General features: G+C 41.6%; 1 protein-coding gene across 2 annotated transcripts in view; it reads left to right on the top strand.

Moving 5' to 3' along the window:
- Positions 1 to 27,769, top strand: part of MCM4 (minichromosome maintenance complex component 4) — a 314,512-nt gene that overhangs the window by 60,955 nt on the left and 225,788 nt on the right. For both annotated transcript variants that reach the window (XM_044065228.1, XM_044065227.1), the window contains exons 5-8: positions 2,539 to 2,637; positions 13,175 to 13,270; positions 13,353 to 13,448; positions 21,762 to 21,900. In XM_044065228.1, coding sequence (XP_043921163.1) covers positions 2,539 to 2,637; positions 13,175 to 13,270; positions 13,353 to 13,448; positions 21,762 to 21,900 — 430 coding nt within the window. The remainder of the gene's footprint in view (positions 1 to 2,538; positions 2,638 to 13,174; positions 13,271 to 13,352; positions 13,449 to 21,761; positions 21,901 to 27,769) is intronic.

Raw genomic sequence — 27,769 nt, 5'->3', positions numbered from 1 at the left:
TTGAAATATTTATCATGGAAGCCTGCTTTTTTGTTGGCCATTACCTCTGCGAGAAGGGTTTCTGAATTACAGGCCCTTATGGCAGTTGAGCCTTTCTTAATTTTCCATAAGGATAGGGTATCTTTGCGTACTAATCCTTCCTTTATGCCTAAAGTGGTTTCTAGTGTGGCTTTAAACCAAACTATTCATTTGCCTACTTTTTATGCAAATCCCCAAAATAAAGGGGAAAAGATTTTGCACACTTTGGATATACACAGGCAGTTGCGATATTATTTGAGCAGAACTAAAGGGTTCAGGCAGTTTCAGCAGTTGTTTCTTTTGCTTTGGGTTCTCAGGGCAAGCCTGTGTCAAAACAAACTATTTCTAAGTGGATTGGGTTTTGTATTGCTTTCTGTTATTCCCATCATGGCAAGGAGATTCCAGCTGGGATTAGGCCTCATTCCACTAGGGCTACTGCCACTTCTACAGCTTTTTTAAGGGGGGTGGCAACTAAAGATATTCTGGAGGCAGCTACTTGGAGTTCAGTGCATACTTTCTCTAAGCATTATCACCTTCCACTTTACTCTAAATCGAGGGCTGGTTTTGCCACTGCAATTTTACAGGGCATTTTGGCAGCTCCTACTGCTTTATAGTTTTGCCATCCTCCCTTATCTCTGCTTTGGGTTTCTACCCAAGTGTAAGGACTGCAGCAATGTGAGATGAAGAACATAGTACAGTTTTGTACCTACCATAAATGTAGATGTTCGAAGATCCACGTTGCTGCAGTCCAATTTGCCCTCCCTCCTTCCCCTCTGTAGTTAGAGGCGGTTGTGTGGTTTGGGTTGTACATATTGTGAATATTGTATATATTGTGCATATGGTTAGTACAAGGGTGGTTGGTTGTTTTTTGCTGTCTTCTGGTTTTTGACCTTTCTGTTTAGGGTCTTCTGACATCTGGGGCAAGAAAAGACTGAGGATATGATGTCGGTCATGCGCATTTGTACCCTGACGTCCTGATGTCAGTCTTAAGCGCCTTGACCGACGTCAGCCTAATACTTTGATATTCGGGCCGACCGAGGACAGCGGACTACCCAAGTGTAAGGACTGCAGCAATGTGGATCTTCGGACATCTACATTTATGGTAGGTACAAAACTGTACTTTTTTATGCTAGTATTCCATGTAAATTTATTCCTGAATCTGTCACCATATTTGTTATGGATCAGGCCTAAGTTTTGATGCAGGCATTGAAGTGAAACTAGAATCTTAAAGTTTAGTTGTGTTTGCTGTAGGGCCTTCAAGGAGAAGGGAACTCTTCTTCAGGTAATCCTTATAGTAGTTGGAGTAAATTTGCCTTAAAGAAATCTTTTGAAGCTGGTAGGTTTGACTTTTTTTTTTTTAAGCTGAGATTTGGTAATGACTGCTGTTTGATGGTCAGACAAAACCAAGGAATGGCTGTTTGTAATGCTCTGGACCGCATCTGTTTGATCCTCTTGTAGGGGCACAGCACATACAGTCTGCCCTGGTGAATTTGTATTAATGTAGTCTAGGGGGTGTTGAGCATATTTGCTCGTCTTCATATAGGTATCCCAGTTTACAGATCAAAACACCCAAGTATAATGGCATTTGGTTCAATCCATAAGAGGCTGTAACTTATTTTGTTATGCTTCATTGGTGGCGAGTGGCAAGGAGATGGTTCTGTAGTTGGCTGGTATGTGGTAAGACGTCTGTGTTCTAATTAATAGATGTGAGAGTTTGTGGAGCTGTATGGATAGCATGGTATGAACATCAAACCCCAGAGGGTGTGTCATTACTGCACTGAAACAATGGTTCAGTAATAACATACATGGCTTCTAGCATTAAGTAGTGCCACCCTAAAACTGTTAGACTTCTGTTTGACTAGTTTGATACATTGCTCATGCTTTTATGATGTAGATGTGTCCAAAACAGTATGATTCAAAATCAGAGCTACCTTGTGGATGTTGCCCATTTTGAAGTTGTATTAGATGCGAGTAGAATTTTATGTAGCAAGTACAGTTACCTGATTTAGTTTCAACCAGCAAAGCATCTTTATCAACACACTATTGTTCCCTGTAGCACTCTCTTGCATATTGGCTGTTCTGGTGGCATATGAGGCTGAAAGTCTGTTACCCATGCAGGAGCTTTATGCGAGTTAAAGACCTTGCTCTGCTCTGTGCTGATTTGAATGTGCCTTGTTAGAAGTAGAATTCAACCAGCTATTGACTTCAACTTGATGGCACACATTTTCATTACACTTCAACTTTTCAGCTGATTTGTATTGCACACAATTTTAGCTATAATAACTTACCTGGCTTTCTTGCATCTATCTTTTTGTAGTTTTAATTATTGGTTTCTTGTATGATGTTTTTTGGGAAAACCCATTGCTTTCTCTTAATTTGCTATCAGATATTGTGTACTGGTATTCTGACTGCTCCTTTTGTACTAAATGAAGAGGTTTTGAAGTTTACCTTCATTTAGGTTATTCTGATCTCATTTTAATTTTTGTTTTTATTTTGTACTTTCCTCCCCTGTTTTAAAAGCCTCCAGAAGATCTTGTGACTAGTGAGCAATCCCTTGGACAGCGGCTTGTGATATGGGGAACAGATGTCAATGTTGCCACGTGCAAAGAAAAATTTCAGGTGGGTGTTTTCTGTACATACGACTAAATGATGTAGTAGTTACTCTATCAAATTGTGCACATTATTGTCAAATGGAAAAAAACTTAAATGGTGAAGTCTGGATGCATGTGTGCGTAAAACTTAAATGGTGAAGTCTGGACGCATGTGTGCGTGTATATGTTTATGCACTTGTACAGACACCAGACTTGAGTTGAGGGGAAGACTATGGTTAAAAGAGGGTGGATGGAATATTTGATAAAACGTCATGACTGTGACATTACTGTTCTTGTAGCCATGACTGGTATTGCCTATGGCTTGAAGCTTCATGTGGGCATGTTAAGACAGTTGAGAAGACCAGTGTCTATGTGGGTATTTTCTTCTGCTGTGGTACCTAGGGTGGCTCTGTAGGGTAACCAACTAGTTATGCTTGAGACTAATGAAGTACTAATTTTATAACAAAATTCTGGGTTTGATTCTGCTGTGCGCTCATTTGGGGGGGGGGGAGCACGGACATTGTGACTGTGTGTGTGTGTGTGTGTGTGTGTGTGTGTGTGTGTGTGTGTGTGTGTGTTACCCTTTCTCTCCAAGGTATCTACTTTAGGCAATATATTCATTTTGATTATAATGTATACTTTTTTGTCCTCACAGGTAATACTTCATAACAAATTCTTCAACCAGCTACACACATTCCTAGCTAAATTTAAATTTATATGGGAACCTAAAAAAAAGAATATCTTGCCAAAAACTAACTCTTCCCAAAATAAATGGGGGAATAAATTTACGAGACATCAAGTTATACTACAATATTATCAACAGCAGAATCCTAAAAATAGCAGAGCACAATCCAGATGTCCTTCAAGAATGCAACTGCAGTCATAACATATGGGTTGTCCTGCCTCAGGCAGAACCTCGGTCGGTCGGATTCCAAAGTCTGGGTCCGACATCGGCTGATGTCGCATTTATCTCCGTCAGAGCGGCTGGAGTATATAAGCATCAGCCGACGCCATTTTCTTCAGTCTTTCTTGCCGCGCGGTGCCCGAAGCAGAAGCAGTTTGCAAGGGCCGGTCGGTCAGCTCCTGTATTCTTCGAATCCCGAAGTCATCAAAAAAGCTAAGTACCCCATTGGGGACCTTTCTTGCCTCAGCCGATGTCAGAAATTACTGAAAAAGTTAACAATTGTTTGTCTTGTGGTAAACAAATACCTCATAAGGATTTCCACTCTTACTGTCTTCCTTGCCTTGGCCCAGACCACGACGTCACGGCCTGTGTCACCTGTGCTCGCTTCAATAAGCGCACTCTTGGGCGCCGGGCGGAGTTCGCTGAAGACTTTTTCGGCGATAAATTTGCTTATACAATGCCGTCGGAACTAACGACATTGCAGACTCCTAAGAAACGAAAAGACCGGCACCGACATCCTCGGCCTGCGTCTTCCACCGTCTCCACGCCAAAACCTACCGCGAGTGCTCTGGTTCCCCCTGAGACGGTTATTTCACTGCTCCGAACCGAAGACACCGCTTTACCAACACCTCCGATACTGGAGGCCACACCGACGCCAGTTATAGATTTTCCTCCGGATACTGAAACCGAGGAAATGCCCGAGACCATTGCTGTAGATAAGGTCACTCCTGCACGTGGAGCTGCTAGGCCTCCTATGGCCATGTCTATTAATGCCTACACACGTGCTAAGGCAGCCAGCAAGACCAAACACTTTACTTGTTAAGGCCTTACCTCAGCCTACTCCTGAAACACAAATCATGACTATGGCCGCAGACTTAATTTCCATGATTAGAGGGTCACAGGCCCATCCTGAGAGAGGATCCCAGCCTCCTCCTGATAAGAGGCCTCTGGTTGAACCCTCTGACCCTATCCCTTCAGATGAAGACTCTGAGGACTCTGTTCACTCCGATGGCCAGGAAGAGCCCTTCCAGACCTATGAGGACTCTGATGCAGAGGATTCCATCCCCTCGGCCTCCCCTCCTGAGGATATTTCTTTTGGGGAAGTTCTGTATACCATGAGGGAACATTTTAAGTGGCAAGGCCAGGAATATTCTGATTCCAGAAAGCGCCTTCGAACCTTCCTTAAAAAGCCACAACACAGGCCCCTGGCTATACCTCCTGTGCTTGATGTTTTGGATGACCTATACTCTGATTCCAGTCTTACCCCGGATACTCTTCCTCCGGCCCCAGCCAAGCCAGACAGATATTATAGGGTCCCAGACACACATTCTCATTTCTTTAGGGCCCATGCTGTTGATTTAGAAACTATTTCTCAGGGACCTAAAGGGGTTTCAGCATCCACCTCCAAAAATCCCTTGCCTTCCAACAGGGAAGCTAGGTCATTAGAGAGATGGGGGAAAAAGGTCTACACCTCCACTACTTTATCTATGAGAGCTCTGAATTGCCTGATTCATATGTTTCAATATCAGGATTACCTGTTAGATGATTTACAGAAAACATTGGCCTCTCCTGAACCTTTAGACAGGAAGTCTTTGCAGGAAGCTGTACACAATTCTCAGCAAGTCAGCAATCACTTTCTGCAGTGTGGATATGATGCATTGGGAAGCTTCATGTAGGGCAGCTATGACAGGGGCGGTCATTCGTAGACATGCATGGTTAAAAGAACAACCTCTGCCAGATCATGTTAAGGCAAAACTTCTTGATGCACCCTTGGAAAACAACAAGCTTTTTGGTACTAATGCTAAAGATGTGTTAAAGTCCATCGAGGAAAAAGCGAAATCAGTTCAGATGGTCAAAGATTTCCTCCAGGTTCAGCCACCCAGATTCAGCAGGAATTGGCCTTCTAAAAACTGGTCCTTTCCTAATCCTGAAAGATTTCAAAGGGGTAAAAACAGGCGTGGCCGAGGAAGAGGACAATACAGAGGTTCTTACAGGGGATGACAATGGCAACCAGCAAACCAAAGAAGTGACACAGGGGTCTTCCCTGCCCCACAGGGACAATCTCAATTACTTTCCCCTACTTCCGCTGACCAAGGAGCAAATAGAAGCTCCCTTGGGAGGAAAATTAATTGGCACAGATTGACAAAGGACAAATGGATTTTGGACATTATAGACCAAGGTTACAGGTTCCATTTTCATCCCTTACCAAGAAAACAAGGCATGCCAAACCTACCACAAAACCAGAGGGCAGAGGCTATCAAGCAAATTTCTCTACTTGCTCAGATCAAAGCAATAGAAAGAGTTCCACAACAAGAACACGGCCAGGGGTTTTACTCAAGACTGTTGCTTGTTCCAAGAAATGAAACTCAATGGAGACCAATACTGGATTTGTCCGCATTAAACACTTTTCTCATAGTTCCAAAGTTCAAAATGCTGACTCTACAGCAACTCCTTCCCATGCTGGGCAAGGGGTTTTGGCTGATTACTCTGGACCTCAAGGAGGCATACCTGCATGTCCCTATCAGACACAGCTGCAGAAGATACCTCAGATTTCTTGCAGGGCCAGAGCATTATCAGTTCTCAGCATTGCCATTTGGCTTATCTACTGCGCCCAGAGTATTCACAAAATGCCTGGCTTCAGTAATTGCTCATTGCAGGCTCCAGGGGATACAAATTTACCCGTACCTGGACGACTGCCTCATACAAGCGGACGACAAATTAATTTTGACAAAAAACTTGGGCTATGTCATACAATTACTACAGGCTCTGGGATACACAGTCAACTTCCAAAAGTCAAGACTTCAACAATCCCAGCAAATAACCTTCTTAGGAGCCAATTTAGACACAGCCTCTCAAATGGCTTACCTAACAGAAGACAAGCCAGAGAAGTTAACTCATTATTTCAAAGGTTTGGCAAAACTCACCCAGATGACTGCAAGGAGATTCCTACAGGCCCTGGGTTACATGGCATCCTGCATTCTCCTGGTTCCATTAGCAAGACTACACATGAGAAAGCTTCAATGGTACTTAAAAAGCCTATGGTCTCAGCACAGCAACAACCTAGAGACAACCATACCGCTCATTCCATGCCTACAAAAGGAATTCCTATGGTGGGCCTCGGCAAGCCAGGCAAACACAGGTATGTCATTCAAAAAACCTCATAACACAGACCATGACCACAGATGCCTCAGACCTTGGATGGGGGGCGCACATGGAGGGCAGATGTATACAAGGACAATGGTCTCCAAAGGAAACACATCTGCATATAAACCAAAAGGAAATGCTGGCAGTAATGCATGCCATTGAGGCCTTTCGACAACAACTTCAGCAAGGCTATCTACTGATACGGACAGACAACACCACTGTGATGTGGTACATAAACAAGCAAGGGGGCACCCATTCTTACCCCCTTTGCAGACTGACAATGAATCTTTGGGAAAAATCACTGAGCCTAAACATACGGTTGCAATCCCAGTTTGTTCCAGGCAAAGACAATGTGCTGGCGGACAGCCTAAGCAGGAACTTCATAGATCCACACGAGTGGAGGTTACATCCGAAAATCTTCACACAACTCACCTCGACATGGGGCAGGCCAGAAGTAGACCTATTTGCCTCCCACCTCAACCATCATCTACAAAAATTCTGTTCAAGGACATATCATCCACAAGCTTGGAAAATAGATGCTCTTTCATTCAACTGGAACTTCCTAAAAATCTATGCATTCCCACCTCTGCCACTGATGACCACAGTATTACTAAAGATCAAAGCAGAGAGGCCCAAGGGGATCCTAATAGCTCCAGACTGGCCAAGACAACACTGGTATCCACTACTACGGAGCATATGTCACAACAAAAAGTGGGCCCTTCCCCAATGGCTCCTACTTTTGACTCAACACAACTTCAAAACGGTACATCCAAATCTTCAGACGATGCAACTATAACAGCCTGGGAGATCCCATGAATAACCTCGATCTATCTCTCTCCAAGGAAGTTCAGCGGATATTAACAGAAGCTCGAAGACCATCCACCAGAAAGGTATACTTAGCAAAATAGAAGAGATTCAGCATTTGGAATACCAGCAAGGGACATGATGCATCATTATTGAACATCCCACTCATCCTGGAATATTTGGCGGATATGCTACAGAATGGACTCTCATATTCTTCCATAAAGATACATGCTTCAGCTATTTCAGCTAGATATAACACTGATCCGCCTGTGTTTTCACATCCTTTTGTTAAGGCAATTCCTCAGGGGAATCAAGAACATTAAACCACCAAGAAAGGCTCCAGTGCCAGCTTGGGACCTCAACTTTGTCCTAGAAAAACTGACTCTACCTCCCTTTGAGCCAGCAGCTTCAGTGGACTTACAATTTCTCTCATGGAACACAGCTTTCCTGTTGGCAATTACCTCAGCAAGAAGGGTTTCGGAGCTACAGGCCCTAATGGCAATACCACCGTTCATAATCTTTCACAGAGACAGGGTCTCCTTAAGAACCAACCCTACTTTTATGCCAAAGGTGGTATCTAGGGTTTCTTTAAATCAAGCTATTCACCTGCCTACTTTCTTCCCCAATCCTGAGAGCAAAGGGGAAAGACTGTTGCATACCTTGGACATTCACAGACAACTCAGCTACTACCTGGACAGAACCAAGACCACTAGGAATTCTGATCAGCTCTTTGTAGCTTACGCCCCTGGAGTACAAGGAAAAGCAATTTCCAAACAGACTATTTCTAAATGGATTGGACATTGCATCAGATTTTGTTATTCCTTCCATGGGAAGAATGTTCCAGCCAATGTCAGACCACACTCCACCAGAGCTACAGCCACCTCTACAGCATTCTTAAGAGGGGTGCCTACAAAAGACATTCTAGAAGCTGCTACATGGAGCTCCGTGCATACATTCTCCAAACACTACAATCGCCCTTTATACTCCAGATCCAGAGCAGGCTTTGCTTCGGCAGTCCTGCAGGGTTTGATTGCCACACCATCTTTTTCCTAGAGCATTCCTCCCCCAGCTAAGCTATGGTATTCAACCCATATGTTATGACTGCAGTTGCATTCTTGAAGGACATAGTACAGTTTTGTACCTACCATAAATGTAGATGTCCGATAGATATGCAACTGCAGTCGGATTTTCCCTCCCTCCATACCCCTCTATGCCTTGGGTCCACTCCTATCCCTGTTTCTCTTAGCTGGGGATATCTGTTATGGTGTATCTGTTTATTGCTTATTTGTTTGTCTGGAATCCTGTTCTTGTCTTCCAATTTTGATTATAGCCTTCCTTGGAGGGCACCTGGCATCTGGGGCAAGAAACATTGAAGAAAATGGCGTCGGCTGATGCTTATATACTCCAGCCGCTCTGACGTCGGAGAGAAATGCGACATCAGCCGACGTCGGACCCAGACTTTGGAATCCGGCCGACCGAGGCTGCCTGAGGCAGGACAACCCATATGTTATGACTGCAGTTGCATATCTATCGGACATCTACATTTATGGTAGGTACAAAACTGTACTTTACCAACAAATGGTCCCCATTATGGCTAACATATCAGAAATATGCTTTAAAAAAAAAATTAGGCTTCAACCCTAGAGCACTTCCATTCCTTAACGGAAAAGATATGTCAGTTTACAAGATCATAGACCCTCAAACACTATCACCATGTTACAAAATCTGTTTAAATCAGTCATCCTAAGACAATCAAAAGGACTATGCTCGAATTATCTACAGAATGCTAACTTAAATATGGCAGACTTGGATTCTTGTAAATCCTTATGGGAAACCTTACTATTCAGAGAAAAAATGTTATCTAATACATAGAAAATGATTAGTGAGGGTAAACCTCAAAATAATATACTCCTATTGAAATACTGGCTAAAGACAAATCCATCCATCACGGAACATCAGTTGACAGGCTATTAAATTAACTTCTAAAGCAATTCCTCTTTACTAATAAAAAAAAAAAAAAAAGCCTATACCAAACTTGTGACTTAACAACAATGCGTACCTTACACCTACAATTCTCCATAAAGTTAACATATCCAACTCCCCACACTGCCCTCATTGTTAGATCCAAAAGCAGACCTAATTTGTGTATTTTGGAGCTGCAAATGTGTGTGTAAGCTATGGAACTCCCTAAAAATTGAACTCCAAACAGTTGGCTACCAGAATTCAACTCTAACATGGGAATTCACATTACTTCACATTCCACCCATAAACCTAACCAAAAAAACAAACCGTTATATAACATTATTCTTACTAATAAAACTCTGCATAGCTTCCAAATGGGTGGACCGTTTGACTATCACATGGGAAGAATTCAAAAAGGCTAACGTCTGCTAGCCTACAAAATGATTGACAAAGCCAGTAAAAGCCTAAAGATCTTAAGAAATAACACCACAATGGAAAAAGTCTATCACTACTGCACATTTTAATCAATTACCAATAGGAATTGATAACAATCTAAGTGTGTAAACTTATGGATAACCTTCTGGAGCGATGACAAGGCACTTGTGTATTCATTTAAGTAATTTTGACATGTATAGTTTTAATGATGCCAGAAACCACATTGTATACCAATATTTAAGAATTAAGATGTTCTTTAGAAAGTTTATATCTACAATAAAAATGAAATAAAGAAGTTATGAAAAAAAAATTCTGGGTTTGAGTCTGCTGTGCTCATTTGGGGAGGAGCACAGACAGTGTGAGTGTCAATTTTTCTTCCATCCTTTCAGTAGATACCCCCCTCCAACAAGCTAATCCCTTTTAATTAAAAGGGCTTTTGAAAAAGCAGTCCTGGAGAGATGATGTATTCAGAGGCAGGTAACATGGTTGGGGGGCACCTCTTCCATTCTCACCCCCCCCCCCCACCCCACATACGCACACACGCAAGTAGTGGCCAGTACTGCCTATACAGTCTCCTTGGTACTTTTCCATCCTCCTCATTTTGGGATGAGAGGCTTTCATGTTTCAGAAGAAAATGTTATCCCCTGATTTCAGGCAAATGTAAGGGTCCTTCATGCTAGCAGGTTTTAAAAAAAAAAAAATAGAATTAAGAACTTGCTACTCTGCTATTCTGAGTGCGTCATATTCATATGAGCAAGTACTGCAGAAAGAACAGTCAATTGTACCAAAAAATGAACAAGGGGAAAGGATTCTATTCTTGGCATACTTTGTCTCCATGTTGAGCCTGGCATTGTTTTAAGAAATGCTGCTGTAGAATAGAGGTGCTTTGTGGCAGGTGCTACAAGATTTCTTTAAAAAAAAAATATATATATATATATATATATATATATATATATATATATAATCTGTGTCCCTGCTAGACAGAGGCACAATAAACTAATCTTAAAAGGGTACCTTCTGTGACCTACTTTAGAGGCACAGTAGGCTAATCTAATAGGGAGGCGGAAGCCAAATACACTCTGGCTAGGCTTATAAATGCCCTAGGGCAAGATAGCCTAGTATCTACCTATGTATAAAATTTGCCTTTTCACACTGTACTTCATATTTTTGCCTTGCGTGGTTATCTTTCTGAAATAAAGGTAGTGCCCTTACACCTGTGGCACTTAACTCTTCTGTATTGCTGAGAAGAATTGTACTGTTTTGAGTCTTGCTAATGGTTAGCATCTTTGTTGCAAACTGAACCTGCTGTGAGGGATGGTTTTCTAAAGATGGAAATCCATTTGCATCGAAGTCTGTGGAGAGGACTTTTGTGTTTTGGGCAGACAGATGTTCCCAGCTGCTTGACCAGTATTCTTGCCCTGTTGTCCTTGGCATGCTATACAGGTATCTGCAGCTGTGTTGTCTGCTAAGGCTCTGGCTTTTGGCTCCTAGTACTGGGTGCATTATTGAAGAATGCTTAAGACTCGCAAAGTAGATCCTTTTTAGCAACTTTAGGAACATGACACGTGATCACCTTAGACATTTTGCACGCTTAATATACTATGCAGCTATTTTTATCTGCTGGTATCTCACTTGGAATGCACAAAGTTTTGTTAAAAAGATCCCCTGATGCATCCTTTATAATATTCCTTTTTCCCTTGATTAGGCTTTCCTTCAGCAGTCTCACCATCAGCACAACTTTTTTATTCCCATTTCCTGCACTGTATATGTTTTTCTTGTATGGAGAAACTACCTGTACATGTTGAAAGGACTGGCATTCCAGTGTTCTCAGTCATGTAGGCAATCCTTTAAGCAGCTTGGAAGACTTCTGTTATAACATTTTCAGACACAGGTTGTGCACTTTGTCTGAGCTTCCATCTTGGGACCAGTATGTAAGCCTGTTCCATCTTTTCCTGCCAGGTACCAGCCTCTGTCTTCAGTCATGGAGCACACATACCACAACTTCAAGCTGGTTGGCTGGTATCAAGTTTAAGTAGATAAACTCCAGCTTGTCCCCTGGCCAGGTTGATGCTTTGAGCCAACAGATTGTCACTGACTTTGAAGGCAGCTTCTTTGAATGCACAGCGTAGTATTCCTGTTTAAAATTGGGTTTGCGTGTAGTCCAGATTAATGTTTTCTCTCATCCGCACGGAAAGGTACACAACATTTAGTGTAGTGTGTAGGGGATCACTAATACCATCATATCTACCTTGTAGCTGTACTTTATCCTGTGGTTGTGCAATAGTTTGACTACTGCAGCAGGATCTGGTCCATAACTCCTGAACTGTCGTAGCTTGCCAGAGAGGTGTATTGCTGCAAGGTGTGTGAATACTTGAATGCTGCTCTTGTTTTCAGAGCAGTGGCTAATTTTAAAAATTTTCTCTAACCCATGTCTTGGAGGAGGTGACTCAATACCCTTGCATAAAAGTAACACAGAGACTTTGCCCTTTGCTCCCTGACCATTAGTGCCTTGGTTTATACATTTTCAGCAAAATCTGTTTCTCCTTGGAAGGGATTATCGGGGTGCATCAAACTGTGCTCTAGGAGAAATTTAAAATATCTGTGTAAATGTTTTCAAAAGTTCTTGTCTCTGCTTTTGGTTAGAAAGTTAACATTTTCTGTGGTTCATGGTTTAAGGGCTGCTGAAAAGCCCCCCCCCCCCCCCCCAGAAAAAAAGGATCTGTGAGCGAGTACTTTCACTGCTGTTTTATCACGATGAATTTTACCCCCCATCTACCACCACAAATATTCTAGGCCTGAAAGAGTGAAAGTTTTGTTGAGTAAAATTTAGGTAGCAAGGGAAGGGAAATATTTTTTGCAGCAAATCATCCCATCTTTTTTTGGGGGTTAGTTTCCATGTCACCCCTCTTTAATGTTAAGATTATTGCAACTGGGAGACCCCCCTGTATAATTTAAGGCCTGTACTTCTTGAAACCTTTTTGCACAGAAACCCTTTAGGTGGACAGTTTACTTTGAAATTTTAATGCCAGTCTTGGAAGGCATGTTTGGTTGTAGTTGCAAGTCTGTTCAAAATAAGTGATTTTTTACTTTAACAAGAGGACAAGATTTTATTGTGCACTAATATTTGCTTTGTGAGAATCCTGTATCTGCAGTTAGATGCCATCTGGGACCTCTAACACCTGTTTAGTAGTAAGGGTGTCCACAGGCAGCTCATGATATAGTCTGTGTGCCTGTGTGTGTGTAAATAATATGGATGTCATTTTATCAAACTCTGCTTATTGAAATTCAACTTAAACCTTTCATTCTCGTTGTACAGAGATTTCTTCATCGTTTTATTGATCCATCTGCTAAAGAGGAGGAGAACATTGGCTTAGATTTGAATGAGCCCCTTTATTTGCAGCGTCTTGAGGAGGTAGGATATGAATTTCAAAGATGAAACTGGGAAATTTTAATGCTTCGAATGAAGACTTTACTAACTTTGTTTTATCATTTAGATTAATTTAGTTGGTGAACCCTTTTTGAATGTCAACTGTGATCACCTGAACTCATTTGACGCAGAGCTCTACAGACAGCTGGTTTGCTATCCACAGGTAAGAACAAGCGGCAAAAGTAGTTGCTGTTTTATTCACTGCTCTAATCATCTTTAGACATGTTAAGTGTTTGATTCATGTGTTCACTATACAAGCTCTGCTCCAGGCCTTTTGGCCATCAAGGGTCTTGATGCCTGGGATTTTGTATTAGAATTTAGTGGTTTGCTGTAAATAGTACTTGCAAAAGTATACTGTAGGCATTCTGGAGCAGCTTTTCATTTCCTGGATAAGAAATGATCACTTGTGTGTTTCTTTTTTCTTTAGCTGTGCAAGTGAGGAAATTTGGACCCCCTTTCAGCCATAGTCTCGGATCGAAGGCATCAAACTTGCAGAAAAAAGGAATACAGAGAACTGTTACTTTAGCACAGTTTCATCTGTATGCAGTGGCAAATCAAAGCTACTCTTTGTCAACTAGTAATTTACACCTGAAGTTTATTAGGTTCAAAGCTACAACCATTTTTCCACATTGGTTGGGTAAAGGACCTTTTGAACTGCATTAATCTAAGCATTGAAGAATCATGGTGCTAGTTTAGGCTGGAGAGGCGTTATGACACAGCAGCTCCTATTAAAAAAAAAATGAAGTTGTTCTATGTGAATAAGGACTAGTCAGATATACTGCAAGCCAGTAATGGTTTGGAGATGCAGCTTCTTTTGTTAGTAGACCCAAAGGGAAATTTTTATCTGTAGGGATATGTGAAAATGTACACAGCATTTTCGAAGAACCTGCAGGTCTGCCCGGTTCAAAGCTTGCTTTGTCAGAGAGGAACAAAAATATAATACAAAGGCAGCAGAACTAATAGCTGAACAGTGGTGGTCTCCTCTTATGGATAGTAGAATTTAAATGTGAACATACTAATCCACATGTGAACATCTCCTTTGGTGGATTTCCTCTTGATAGCCCCAGTTCAGCATGTTCTTCACCTCCAGCCCCTGTACATGTGGCAGGGTGGAGAAGGCATTTCAGATCTATGTGTGTTGTGATGACATATATGCAGGATTGCAGGAGTACTCTGCCATTGCTCTTCACTTTTTTCTACCAACGTCGTATGTTCGGGTCTTAAGCCAATGGTTGTCTCAGGAAAGGTGTTTATAACGAAATGGACAAGCCTTCAAAGTGTTTCCTTGATTGACTAGTCGAACCTGAATCATTGCCAAGAAGTGCCAGTGCTTCAACCTAGCCACCAATAGATGTGGAAAAAAAGCTTTGCATGTAGTCGCTGCAAGTCACTGTTGTCCATAGTGTTTTTAGCACAGATTGGCAGAAGTCTTTTTCACAATCCCAGGTCAGTACTGAACCAGCAGAAAAGGGGGAATAGAGATGTTGGACACTGGTCAGCTGGTTGGTCCTTTTACTTGTGTGACTAGTAGAGCTATTACAGGCATACTGACCTACACTAGATCTTTCCTCCAAGCTATATTTACCTGTGGGAAAGTAGATCCCAAGGTACCCTCACCAAAACCATCCCTCTTGTATACTTGAGATTCCTTGGTGTGACCTTGGCAGGCCATGTAATGTTCAGAGATTGCTTTAGTCTGCCATTGGGGGATCCTTTGTCATGCTGTAGATTATAGTTTGTTCCTTTGACCTAGAGTCAGACTCCCTTCCCTGTTGAGTACTTTAAGTTTTGACTCTTACCTTTTCATGCCATGTGAACATGGGAACATCTTAAACAATGGCTATGTATATGCTGTTCAGCCTGTGGGATTCCTCCTTGTGGAGGATTCCCTTGAGTCGTCCATTTTCACATGAGTATGAAAGACTCCAGACTATGCCAGGTCTGGTGTGCACTTCCCTCACTTTTCTGTTAATCACTCAAGGTCTTGGGCTACTCTTTTACTGGGTATTGGGGAAGTAGTAGCCATTCACTGCCAATTTCACACTGAGAAGGGGATTCTGAGGATGTAGAGATTCCTTAACGATAGTGAAGCCTTACCTCCTTTTCCTTTTTCAGATACCCTCATGCTCCTCCTCCTGCCCCTGTGGCGAGTTGGAGGTTCTGTAGTCCCATTTTTTAATAGGCCTGCTCCATCCTACATTCTTTTCAGGAACAAGTATTTGGGAGGAGGAATGTGAAGCCTTTGCCATTTGCCTCTCCACTACCCCATGCAGCATGTATGAAACATTCCATTTTTGCTGCCTTTAATCTAGGTTCCTCTGCTATCACTCAAAGGCTTGTGCTTTCTGCAGACACCTAGCAAAGTGAGGAAGAGCCTGATTTGTGCACCTAGGGCACAATCCCATTTGTGATAGTTTTGGTCCAGTATGAGGTTTAAGTCATTCATGACACTGGATGCATTGGGCACGAGGCCTTTTCTCTTCTATCTAATTACTGGTCTCTTCACATATTTTAATCCTACCTAGCAAGTCAGACTTTTGGGAAATTGGCATGTGATTGTAAAACTGGTGTCATGTATGGTGCGTAAAACTTGTGCGTCTTTGGCAGGTTTTCATATAAGCCCATGTTTTGGTTGTGCTAGTGCAATGATTTGGTGAGCAGTATCGAGTGTATATATGCCTTGGATAGAGTGGATTGGGCATTTCTTCTGGATGAAGTCAGGCAGGTCATTTTGGATAGGTCAGTCTTTCCACTGTCATCTTTCAGTTGGCCTTCTAGGACCTGGTTTGAAGTCTTTGAAAATAGACGTGTTTACTACCATGGGGAGTTATGCCACCTCACCCAGTTTTCCAAGACACTCCCTTGTAATATTAGTAGGGTTATCAAACATCAAAGTTGCCTTCCAGTTCCACATATGACTCTTAAAAGTATGGCTGCTGGCACAGTGGGCTGCAGTCCTACAGGACTAGCCATGGGACTATAGGTTGGTAGATTTTGGTTGTGGTCATTGACTTCCATGTCTTATGTTGGGTTGTCTTCCAGAAAGTAACACCTCTCGTGAGCTGAAAGCTTTTGGACCAGATTAGACTATGCCTTTCTCCAAAGGAGCAATAAGCCGTATAGTGCCTTTTATGAAGCAAAGTATTTTACTCTTCCATTCATTTTCCTTTTCTGAAGAGGACTAGATGCTTTGTCTAACTTGGGGATAGCAGCACACTTGTGTAAACATACCTGCTGCATTAGATTCTGGGTGGTGACCATGTAGTGCAAGTGTGATTGCTAGTGTGGCAGGCAGTTCTTACTGTTTTCCTGTCTTGACAGCAGACCTGTCACATTTCCTGACAAAGAACTTCACAAGTGGGTTGTACAGATCAAATATGCTTTTAGTGAAACTGGGCTTCTCAAACTAATGGCACTACCCTAAATCCTTTGGAAGTCTTTTGTTGGCACATGTGTTGCTGCTGTCGTCAGGTAGGTTGTGCTTTGACGCATGAAAAAACTAAGGTCCTTTTGGTCATTGTGGTTCTATCCCCTGTGCATATAGGATGCAGTCTTGGCAAGAGGCTCTAGTTTATATGGGGTATAACATCCTACAGGAAGTAAATACTGTTTTTCAACTGTGCTTCTTTTGGAGCTTAGGATTAAGGAAAACATTTGTGGTTAGGATCCTTCAGGAGATGAGCTGATGCCCAAAATTAGTCTGCATGCCATTTGGGAGAATGCATGGTCCTCTCCCTCTTTAAAGAAAGTGTGGCAGATGCCTTCTTGCTTTGCCGTGGCTGAGAAGATTGCTGTATACCTTAACCACTGTTCCTTTGCATCTGTAAATAATAAATTTATGCTGATTACTCTTTGTGGCCATTATGGGTGTAGTTTCAAGCTTTTTCATCAACAGCGGTTTGGGAAATCTGCTGATGCTCATGTATTGCAAACATTACAAATAACGTATGCATACCTGTCCATTTTAGTTAAACTAAGCTATGAGAAGGTATTTATGAATAGTATTGGGATTCCCCATTTTGCTGTCCCCAGCCTGGTACACTAATGCACTGATCCCAAAAAGTAGATGCTAATGAGTGTATGCTGTGGCAACAGATACTGGACTAAACTGGGTATGGTCAACACCTACACAATATTTTTACACCCCCACTGCAGGCACAGCTTGAAATGTGCAAGAAAATAACTTAAGTATGCATTAGCCTTAAGAACTGGCTGTCCAGGTACCATTCCTGACTCTGAGCATTTAGACTTCCCAGGAGGAAGCTGGATTCCTCTCCTAGCCCGGGATATGGGTCTGACATTTAGCTAAAAGATTTTTAAGTTCTTTTAAGTCCCCATCAGTGTGCTTAAGATGGGAGCAAGGGGTCAGAGTTCAAAAGGGGTTCACTTCCAACTCTTAAGAGGTTATAACTGCCAAGGGTCTAGAAAAACTCAGGAGATAATGGCTTTCCATTTAGAATGGGGTAGGCATGAAAGAACTGCCTACGATTGGTTTTACTAATGAACTAGGAGGGAGGAACATGCACTGCAGAACTGGTCCTTCAGTTGTTTAAATAGTTCGTGTGGTCACACAAATTGTACTGTGGCAATCTTAAGGATTGCATCATTAGCGGTATTAATTACCAGTGGAAAAGCACTAAAGCGGTCTGTTACACCACCTGGTGTAAACAAAGGTGGTGGGTGTAGCATGCCCTGTAGAACTATTGTAAATCCTGCCTTCTCCTAGATTAACAAACTTCTCATGCTGGGGAAAAGAATGGGTAGATGTCCAGGTGGCTGCTACTTGGTTCTGCCATTCAAGATTACTTCTGCAGTAACTAAAACACTTCACCTGGCCATCTCCTCCACGGTTTCCATGACTAAATATGCAGCACACTTAACCTGCCATTTTGATATGGTATGTTGTGGTAAGTCTACCTTGTTTGCCTGGTAGAGATAAGAAAAGTTGATTTGGACTTTTCAATGCAGTATCTTATATGTCCATCAAGTGCCCCCACACACACACACACACACACACACACTGCTCTAGGAATCTAGCTAAAGCACAACAAGCTATAGCTTGGCTCAGTGCAGTTCTGATACCATGTTAGACTTGGTTGAGTGATCGGTTCTAAGGCTTTACTGTCCCATTAAAACACACCATGCAAGGCTCTTGCACACACTTGTTTGTAGGCTAGATATTCTGGGGGGTGTAATGCCCATCTGAATACGTTTCCATAACCTAATGTCTGGCACTAGGTTTGAAATGGTCCAGATGTGGCTTTTCCATAGTGAAAATAAGGATGCACCAGTTTCTGACTGGGGTGGAGTTCAGGTGCAAGACCCAGTTAAGGAGCTGCTCAATAGCAGAAACATTAGTGTGGGGGGGGGGTAATAGATATGCACTGTATAATAGCTGAAAGATGGATATTTTACTGACCCGTAACATGTATCCACTATGAACACTTCCTTTTGGGCCCTGCAAGAATTTGTGTTCTCCAACTTCAATGGGTGAAATACCCCTGGGTACTACACTAAACTGACAGCTTTTTCCATATGGCCATGTAGGCATTTTTTGGTGTCTGCTTTCCCACTTGTACCTCGTGCAATACCTGCTTAGATAACTTCTCCTTGAAAGGTTATCAGGCTGAGTGCATCTGTGCAGCAGTGCAATGCTTGCCAGATTGAATATATTATTGACTTTGCTGTGTAAGGGGGATACAGAACCCAAGCTACATTAGCAATTCCTCTTCACTACTTTGGACCAGTGGAGTGAACTATGGCTTTTCAGGAAGTAGATTGTTATGAAAAGAGAACTAGAATATTTTTAAGAGCATTCCAGCCAAGGGGTAGGAAAGGCTTTCACTGCACAAAACGAGTACAGAAATTTAGTAAACACAAACTGCCACGATTCTCAAAGTTTTAGGCTCACATAAAATAAACAAGCAAACAATTCCAAGTTCAGAAGTGTACTTAAATTTGTTCATCTGGCAACTATTAGGTGAGGCAAAAAATAAATAAATGGTCTAATCTGGGGACTCTGGTAAGTTTGCCTGCCCAAACTTCATTTTTCTTTCTCTCTAATATTCCTTTCACTCCCTCAAATTCTGACCTGCAGGCCTTTGTCATTAGCTGCAGTATGTGTTGAACAGAGCTTAGAACCGCTATGGTATAATGTTCTCGGATTACCCTTTTCTCCATTTAACTTAACCTGAATCACAAACAAAATTTTACTCCATCAAACACTAACTGCCCTCAAATATGCTGTCTCTGTCTGTCGGTCAGTTGTGACACTGCCAGCCCAGCTATTTGGGATTTTGTAAATCATATGTGATTTGTGAATATTAATATGATTCATATGCTTGTCTTACAAATGTAAGAAACCTATATGTTGTGTATATTAAACTACTGGTGTAGGTGTGTGTTGAACAGGGTTTGTACAGTACTAAGCTTCAAATATGTCCACAGTGTACCCTACTGGAAAAGAACAAAAATGTATATAACTATGTACCTGTGCAAATGTATGTTTTAATAGTAGAAGTTGGAACGTAGCATTTAACTTGCAAAACATCAAGAAAATGCATTCAAATTAGTGGTTTTATGATTGTGTTATCTCTGTTTCAGTGCAGCAAGCAGGCACAATGTCTAGAGCTAGACGTTTTTCTATTGGCTGAAACAAATAATTACTAGGTCTCAAATGTAAAAGCATTTTATTTTACAAATTCCAAGTTCTGCAAACTGCTGGGAGATGTGTACTTCTCACACAGCGATGTTAAAATTCTGTTATCCGTTTAGCCTGGGAACTGAAGTCTGGTGACAGTGTCATCCACGCTAATCCAGCAGTAATGTTTATTATTTAATGTAAGAACTGAGAGACTGGGTATTTTGTGTTTCCACGCTAATCCAGCAGTAATGTTTATTATTTAATGTAAGAACTGAGAGACTGGGTATTTTGTGTTTGACCTGGAATCGTCACCATCTGCACTTGCTTTGCTAATATTAAGCAACCAGATTACAGTAATTTTTTTAGATCTAGACAGAAATCTAGTAAAGAATAGTCTGGGTGTTTTCTGTACTTGAGACTGTCTTGCAATGTTTTAAAATATTTCCTTGTGATTCTGAACTTTGAATTAACTGCTCTCTGCATATTGTTTTATTCATTATTAAACCTATCTTTGTGGTTGATATTTGTGAGAGATATTTAAGCTCTTAGTGTACTTGCACATGTATTTGGTAACACTTTACAGGCCACTCCTAAATAGCCTTGCTCTTGGTCAAAAACTACCATTTGGATAATAGTAACACTACACGGTAGGATTGGTCACACTTTTGTAAGGGCCTTTACAGTAGCTGATAAGTAGGGGTTGGTGGCAGTGGTAACTACCTTGTAGTCTGGCAGAAGGGGACATAGCTAGTAAACCTGTGCCAGCATTTCCCAGGAGTGTCTGTTTTAAAAATCAAATCTATGCGTCTGTCAGCTACTTGGGCAGGGACTCAAAGCACTGGTTGGACAGAGAAGGTGGTGGAGGTCTTGGCTTGACTCCAACTGCAATCTTAACCCTATAGCTGTGCCAGTGGGGAGTCTTATTGGGGATCTGGATTAAGAGGGAGAAACCAGCCCCAGACTGACTGTTCTCTGTGTGCTCTTAAGGGAAATTGCACTTTACTGTGTGTGTGTGTGTGTGTGTGTGTGTGTGTGTGTGTGTGTGTGTGTGTGTGTACTTGTCATCCTCCCATTGTGTGTGCCACTCACTGTTGCCAGTGGTGAGGATTGAGGCTCCTTGATTACTCGGCCACTCATTCGGAAGGCCAGATCACTCTGTTAATCTACCCAGCAAATTGTAGATTAAGTACCACATAATTTGGTGCGCCTTCTCCAGAGCATGTGCTTGCTTCAGCACATGATTGCTGCTGCAGCATGTAGAGAGAGATGTACAGTCCTGGCAAGTGTGTAAGTATATATGTGCACATGCTGTAACACCAGTGGGTGCTGATACAACAGTTTGCATAACTGTCTCCATTTGCAAGTATTTGTATACTCCTGGGGCTGCTTGTTCCTACCCTCCCTTTGTTTGTTTTTCTGTACAGTGCCGGTTGTAGATTGTGTAAGAGGGATTGCAGTCAATGCTTTATCCTGCTGAACCATGGGAGAGATGACTTGAGATCTAGTGCTTTAGGAGATTTATAATGGTCTTTCCCAAAATAATTCACACGATATTGCAACCATAACCAGTAACCTGATGGCAATGGCAGACTGTTTCAACCTTCATGTTGACAGATGAGGAAGTTGAAAAGTACACTTTTCTTTGTCTTTTGTTGACTGAACGTTTTAATGCTTTAAAATTTTTTGGGGTATTATGTTGACCCTCCCATTGTCAAGGGTTTGGGCTTTTGTTCATCATCCTGCTTTTGTGTCTGATTAAGGGGAGGTTACTGTTAGCAGTTGGACTAAATCTTTTATGGCTTTAGTAAATTCGCATGCTTTCCCTTGATGTAGGAAGTAATACCAACATTTGACATGGCTGTTAATGAAGTTTTCTTTGAACGGTTCCCTGATTCAATATTGGAACACCAAATTCAAGTCCGGCCATACAATGCTTCAAAGACCAAAAGCATGAGAAGTCTGAATCCCGAGGGTAAGTTCTGTTTTGCATATGTAAATTTTTTAACAGAATTGTGTTTTCTATCTTGCTATCTCTCTTATGAGCGTATTATGCTGTGCTACTTTGCATGCTTCTTTTAATAAACAGTACTGCAGGATTTTGGTTGCTGAAAATCGCGTTCTTTAGACTAAATTATAGCTGCCTTGAGTGGTTTGATACTATTGCTTGCTGAATTTTTATGATTATATATCACTGAGATGGCATCCCAACCCCATGTGCAAAAATGAGAGGGGGATTGTGGATAAATGGATCAGCTGTTGCAGTGATTAGTCTATTTACAAGTGTATTGGAGTACTAAAGTAATATTTACTTGCATAAAAGTTGTGCATGAGACACAAATCCAACTTGTTCTGGAAAGACTGCTTAAAGATGTATTGTACTGTTTGTGCATTTCATTATGAAAATGCCATGATTTCGAGTCCTTCTGTCAAACTGTTCAAGTGCAGTAGAAAGATGTTCATAAGTGTTTACTAGGTTGACTACCACAAGGGTTTTTTTGAGCCTAGTCATGTATTCCAAATCTGACCAGTTCTGGTGTCCTTAAGCACTGTAAGCAGGGGTCTGGTAGATGGAACATTTGAAAGCAGGGGCCTGAGAGGTAGAACACTTTGTAGACTACCTATGTTTATTAAAGACCTAACTACCAAATATAGGATTAATTTTACTGTTCTGAATCCAGTTGTCCAAGTTGCACTTGAGCCAATTCAGAGAAGGGGTAGTCTCTGGGTGCATACCTGTATCTCATGCAGGTTGTATTTGTATCACAGGCAGGGTTTAAGTCTTTAAATCTGGTGCTGTTTTGAAATACTGGACTTGTCCAGGATTTGAATCTGAGACCTCTTACACCCAAAGTAAGAATACTACCCTTAAACCAACATCCCCCAAATTTATCATTTGAGCCAGGCAGGAGTCAGGCCTACATTCTTCTGAGCCGTAGTCGGATGGGTCATCCATTGCACCCCTAGCCCTTGTAAAATTATGATATATTTTGTTCAACCATGGTAGAACTTGAACCAACAATTCTTCTGATCTGAAGTCTGACACCATATCAGGCCACGTGGCCAATTTAGACTGCCAGGAAAAGATGCATTGAAATAGAGTTATGTGTGTTTGTTTTTGCCAAGTGGATAAGTGCCACTTTGCCAAATAGTAACACTTATGGTTCTTTGACTTTCAAAAGTGTTTAAGCGTGTCCTGTTTTTTTATTTCATAAGTTGTTTTTTTCCTGGTCAGGTTTGTGCAGTCCCATCTGGATATCTAATTAGTATTGGTGGAATGTTTATCTATGCCATCTTTTAGTTCTTTGTCTTGCAGGAAAGTTTGACTCAAGGAAGTATTGAGCTTTTTTCAGGCAAGCTAGTTTGTCTTAGAGTACAAATGATTATTTTTGGGGGGATATTCTAGACTTTTTTTTTTTTTTTTTTGATGTCTGGGCTTGGATACAGTTACGAACTCTAGAAGTTGACATTACTTTTGGCAATAAAGTACTGGACTTTAATGTTCATAGTCTGCTTTTTTCTGTGTAGGGTTGGAGCACAATGTCCCCTCCTCCCCATTTGTGCTAGGTCTAGCCAGTACACCACTGGCAGTGAACCCTATATTTGGGTTGCAGTGACATCAAAGTTGTCCATGGATGTCCTGCCTTTTTAAAGGCATAAAGGCAGAAGTAGTCCTGGGAGGCTAACAGAGTCAGGAGGCCCACCGTAGGTCCAGTGAGGCACTTTTGCAGCCCTGGTCTATTAACCCTACTTTGGCTGAGGCTTATGACATATGGCGATGCCCCTTAGGAGGCTCCGTTCTACTGGCACACAGTAGTGTAGCAGCCACTTGGCCCAGATACCTTTCCTTTTGACATCGGATTCTGATGCCCATATCTTGGTAACTGAAGGCAGTGTCTTGTATCTGGTATGGCAGGATATGCACAACTCAGAAGCATAAGTCATTAACACAAGCCAGTGATGGGGAATCTCCTAAGGTAGTAATCCCTTTCAGAAGCAGGGCCAAGTATGGTTGCTAATTTTCAGAGTTCCATCTTGGGACTTCTTTATGGAACAGTTTTAGCTGGACAAACCATACTAGTAATCTGCAGAAAGGACTGGAATTTTTTTTTTTTTTTTGCCAAAATAAAGGCTTGCTCATAGAATTTGTCATTTTATGTTGCTTCTTAAGATGTTTCAGTTGCAAACTTTTTATGCAACTGTTACTGGAAACTTGAGAATTTAACTTTTGCCTTGAAATCCTTGGGCCTTTGTCATCTTTAATGTTACTGGAGAGCACAATTGCCCAAATCTAGCCTGTTGGAAAATTCTCTGGCAAGTAACTTTTGCTCCCTAGCAACCAGACAAGAGGAATACATTTGCTTCACCGCAGAAGCTAACATGGTACCAGTAACTGTAACTGTGCAAAAGAAAAGGGTTCCACATTGCTACTTCTAATCTGAGACATGACTGGTTCCCATGGCCCTTACAGATAAGAGTAGGATTTTTAGCTTTGCTTTTTGATTAACTCCTCTGCCCACATGCAAGAAGGTTACAAGCATGTTAACATCCTTATGAAACCATGGTATTTTGTCATGACTTTTATATGATGCTGTAAAGAGCAGGAAGAGAAGTCGCAGGGTGTTAACTCTAGGCTCTTTCTAGTCACAAGAAAAGATTGCCTTCTATCAAGAAAAAACTCTCATGGTAGATACTGTAGATAAATCTTCAACAAGGGGGTTACTTTAAGTCAAGTCCAGACACTCCGATAGTTGCCACTGACTTGTGATGTAGCCTGGATTCCTATTGAAGGAAACTGAGGATTCAAGAGACCTAGTGTAAAACTCTTAGAAAGAAGCATGTCAGTATTGGGATGACTGGGTAATTTTTGTCATGAAAATCTTCAGAGACCTGGCATTCAGGGACACTGCATATCCTCGCAGACAAGGCAACAATTGTGGTACATCGACAGGCAGGTTGTAACTGTCATAACATCTTGTTCATGTTGGGCCATGGAAGCATGATACTTGATCCAGGAGGTGAGCATGACCTTGGGAGAGTCTTGCATCCTTCCTTCGGAAAACATCTAGGCAGTCACTTTGAGTAGAACATTAGTCTTATGCCTATGCAAAGGTACATATACTGCAGTAGTAGTGTACATAGTTTGGGATTCCCACTCTTTACTGTTGCCAGTAAAATGATTCCTTAAGGTGGTCTTCCATCCGAGGCTTTTGAAGATTCTTTCTTCAGTGGGACCTCCGCTATGTGTTTAGAAGTTTTAACTTGCCATCTCTTGGACCAGCAGCTGCTGCATCTGTCAAATGCTTGCATTAAAGTAAGTAAATATTTTGGAATGAAATTAAAACTTCAGGTCCTTTCTCAAATGCACCTTTTTACCTTTTACATAGACAGGGTTAGCACTCCACACCCCACTCTTCACATGAAGATGTGATTTTGTGAACAGACATCTTTCTAAATCAGGCCATTTAACCCTCCTTGTGTTGTGTTCTTTTCTGTGGGGAAAAGGTCTTGCACTATAAAAGGGCATAAGCAACTGAAATTGTACCTTGAAGGAACTTGAGATGGAAGGATATCTGGCAAGTCTCCCCTAGCCTTTGCAAAGGTTAAAGAAATCGGGACAGTCTATGCACATGTCATCTGTAAAGTTGAGGCTCAGTGCCTCCCTTTGCTCTTTTTTTTCTGTGACCAGGCTTAACCAGCGTATGTAGGCATCCACTCCATAAGAGCCAGCGATGCCGACATTGCTTTCAGTTGGGAGTTCAGCAGCATGGCCATTTTAAAAGCAGTTATCTGGTCATCTGTCTGCACTTCTCTAAGTTTTATAACTCTTAAATTTACCTCTGCAGCTAGGCAGGAGTCCCCACAGTCGTGCTACAGAGTTTTCTACAGACAACTTCTGAAGCTCGGCAATCTTCTGATCTATAAGCAATAGAAGTCTTCCCAGATGTTGCCACCCATTACAGCTGTGAACATAGATTTGTGTTAGGAACTTGCATTATAGATGTCTGAGTGACTTCATTGTACTAGTATTTTCTCTATCCCACCCCTTACTTGTAGACCTCTTAGGGTGTGTCCTGCTCTTGTATCATCCCATACCTGATAGTGGGAAGAAGGAACTAGAGGGTGTGGATAGATGCTCTTTTCACCAGCATGACAGCATACTTGTGGTTGATGTCCTCCCAGCCAGAAGGGGTGGAGGGTGAAAAGTTGTGCAAGTTGGGCCTTCTGCAGAAGTCTCAAATGCCAATACTACAAAAAGGAACATTTGTTTATTTTACATTTTTTGACTGGGCTAGTCTAACTGGATACATGTCCATTTAAACTAAAACATTAAATACATTATTGCTGTAGTCTAACATTGTCGAAACTAACATACAAAAAAATCATGTGTGCAAGTTTTAGCAATATAGTAGTTCTAGAAGCACATATCTGTGGTTTAGTTTGACATTTGACTTGTAGAAGAGTAGGAAAGAGAAAGATACAAACTAAGTTTGTTCAGAATTTTACACTCTTATAACATAGTTGGCATACATACAAAACTGAAAATACAAGTGCCTGGAGCAGGGGTAAGGTTCCAATGTATGTACTATAGGTTCACAGAAAAGAGAAGACTAAAAATTTAGAGTAGAGGAGTCTATGTAATCCCACTAGGTGGTTGTGGGGAGGGGGGAAAAAACAATAATACTGTACAGTTGATGTTAATCTGGGTTAATGCTTGGGCATAGCCATTGTGTTTTAAAGAGTAATTTTAGTTGATACTTTAAGTGTAATGATGAAAGCAATTTGAGTAATTACAATTGTAACTTTCCTAACACTGCTGTGGTTTCTGAAGTGAATGTAGGAGACCCTGACAATCAATGCTAGTTTGCATGGCTTGACTGCAAAAGGCATGTGTTCCTACTTTTGTCCCTCGTGACCATTGTCTTGGTTCAGGTGAGGGACTCCTTGTTTTTGAATCTCTGAATACCTTCGGAGGCAGGGCCACCATTAATATTTCTTGGACATTGATATGGTGTTTCCTCTGTTTTGAGTCCATTGACTCCACACCTTGTGATTACATTTTTGTGCACCCCAAGCTATTTGGTACTTCTCTTGACAGGGCTGGGTAACATGAGTAACTGAAAAAGGCACCCCATACTGTGGTTTGGGAAGCCCACCAGGCAAACACTCCATATACATGGCAGGTCAAAAAAAAATTTGCAGGAGTTATGAAGGATCTTTTGCATATGTAACCTTGTTGGGGAAACCGTGAAAATAGTGGGTGTTGTGTAACCTAGGGATGGGAGGAATACATTTGCTGTGATTGCTGTTCTGTCCAGTTTTTGAAGAAAGCATCTCCTTGGAATGTGAATTTATTAGTTGGTTAGAAGGCCCTGTTCAGCACTTTGTCAGCTTTGACTCCGAGAAGAACTTTGCATGTCCTATGTATTGTACTGGACTTAAAGGTAGACATATTTAAAAGTATACTGGACCTTGTCCTGCAGATCCTCTTTAAACTTGGTTTGCAGAAGGCAGTTTTTAGGTATGTACATATTTGAATGCCAATTGTTTTTGGGAAATTCATTTCTGGAGCAAGATGTTTCATGAAAACCATGAGAACAGAAGAGTGACCGAAAGGTAACGAGGTAAATTGGTGTACTCCCCTGTTCTGAACCTAACAAATCTGTTCTGGCCTACTGGCATTTAAGTAGGCATCCTTGTACTGCAGTGCTTCTGAAAGCTCTGGACCTTGAGGGGAAGTAGGACTGCAAGTTAAGCAATGTTTAGCTTTGGAAGCTTGAGTTTAGGCTTTAGATGTTCAGAATATGTTTCCGTAGCTGTCTAACTTTGGAACTGGGAGTAAT

Source organism: Protopterus annectens, chromosome 3.part0 (assembly GCF_019279795.1).
Source record: "Protopterus annectens isolate FY-2018-M chromosome 3.part0, PAN1.0, whole genome shotgun sequence".
In the NCBI taxonomy this organism is placed as follows: Eukaryota; Metazoa; Chordata; order Ceratodontiformes; family Protopteridae; genus Protopterus; species Protopterus annectens.
Note: the sequence above shows the minus strand (reverse complement) of the source record. Positions and strands in the feature narration are given on the sequence as shown.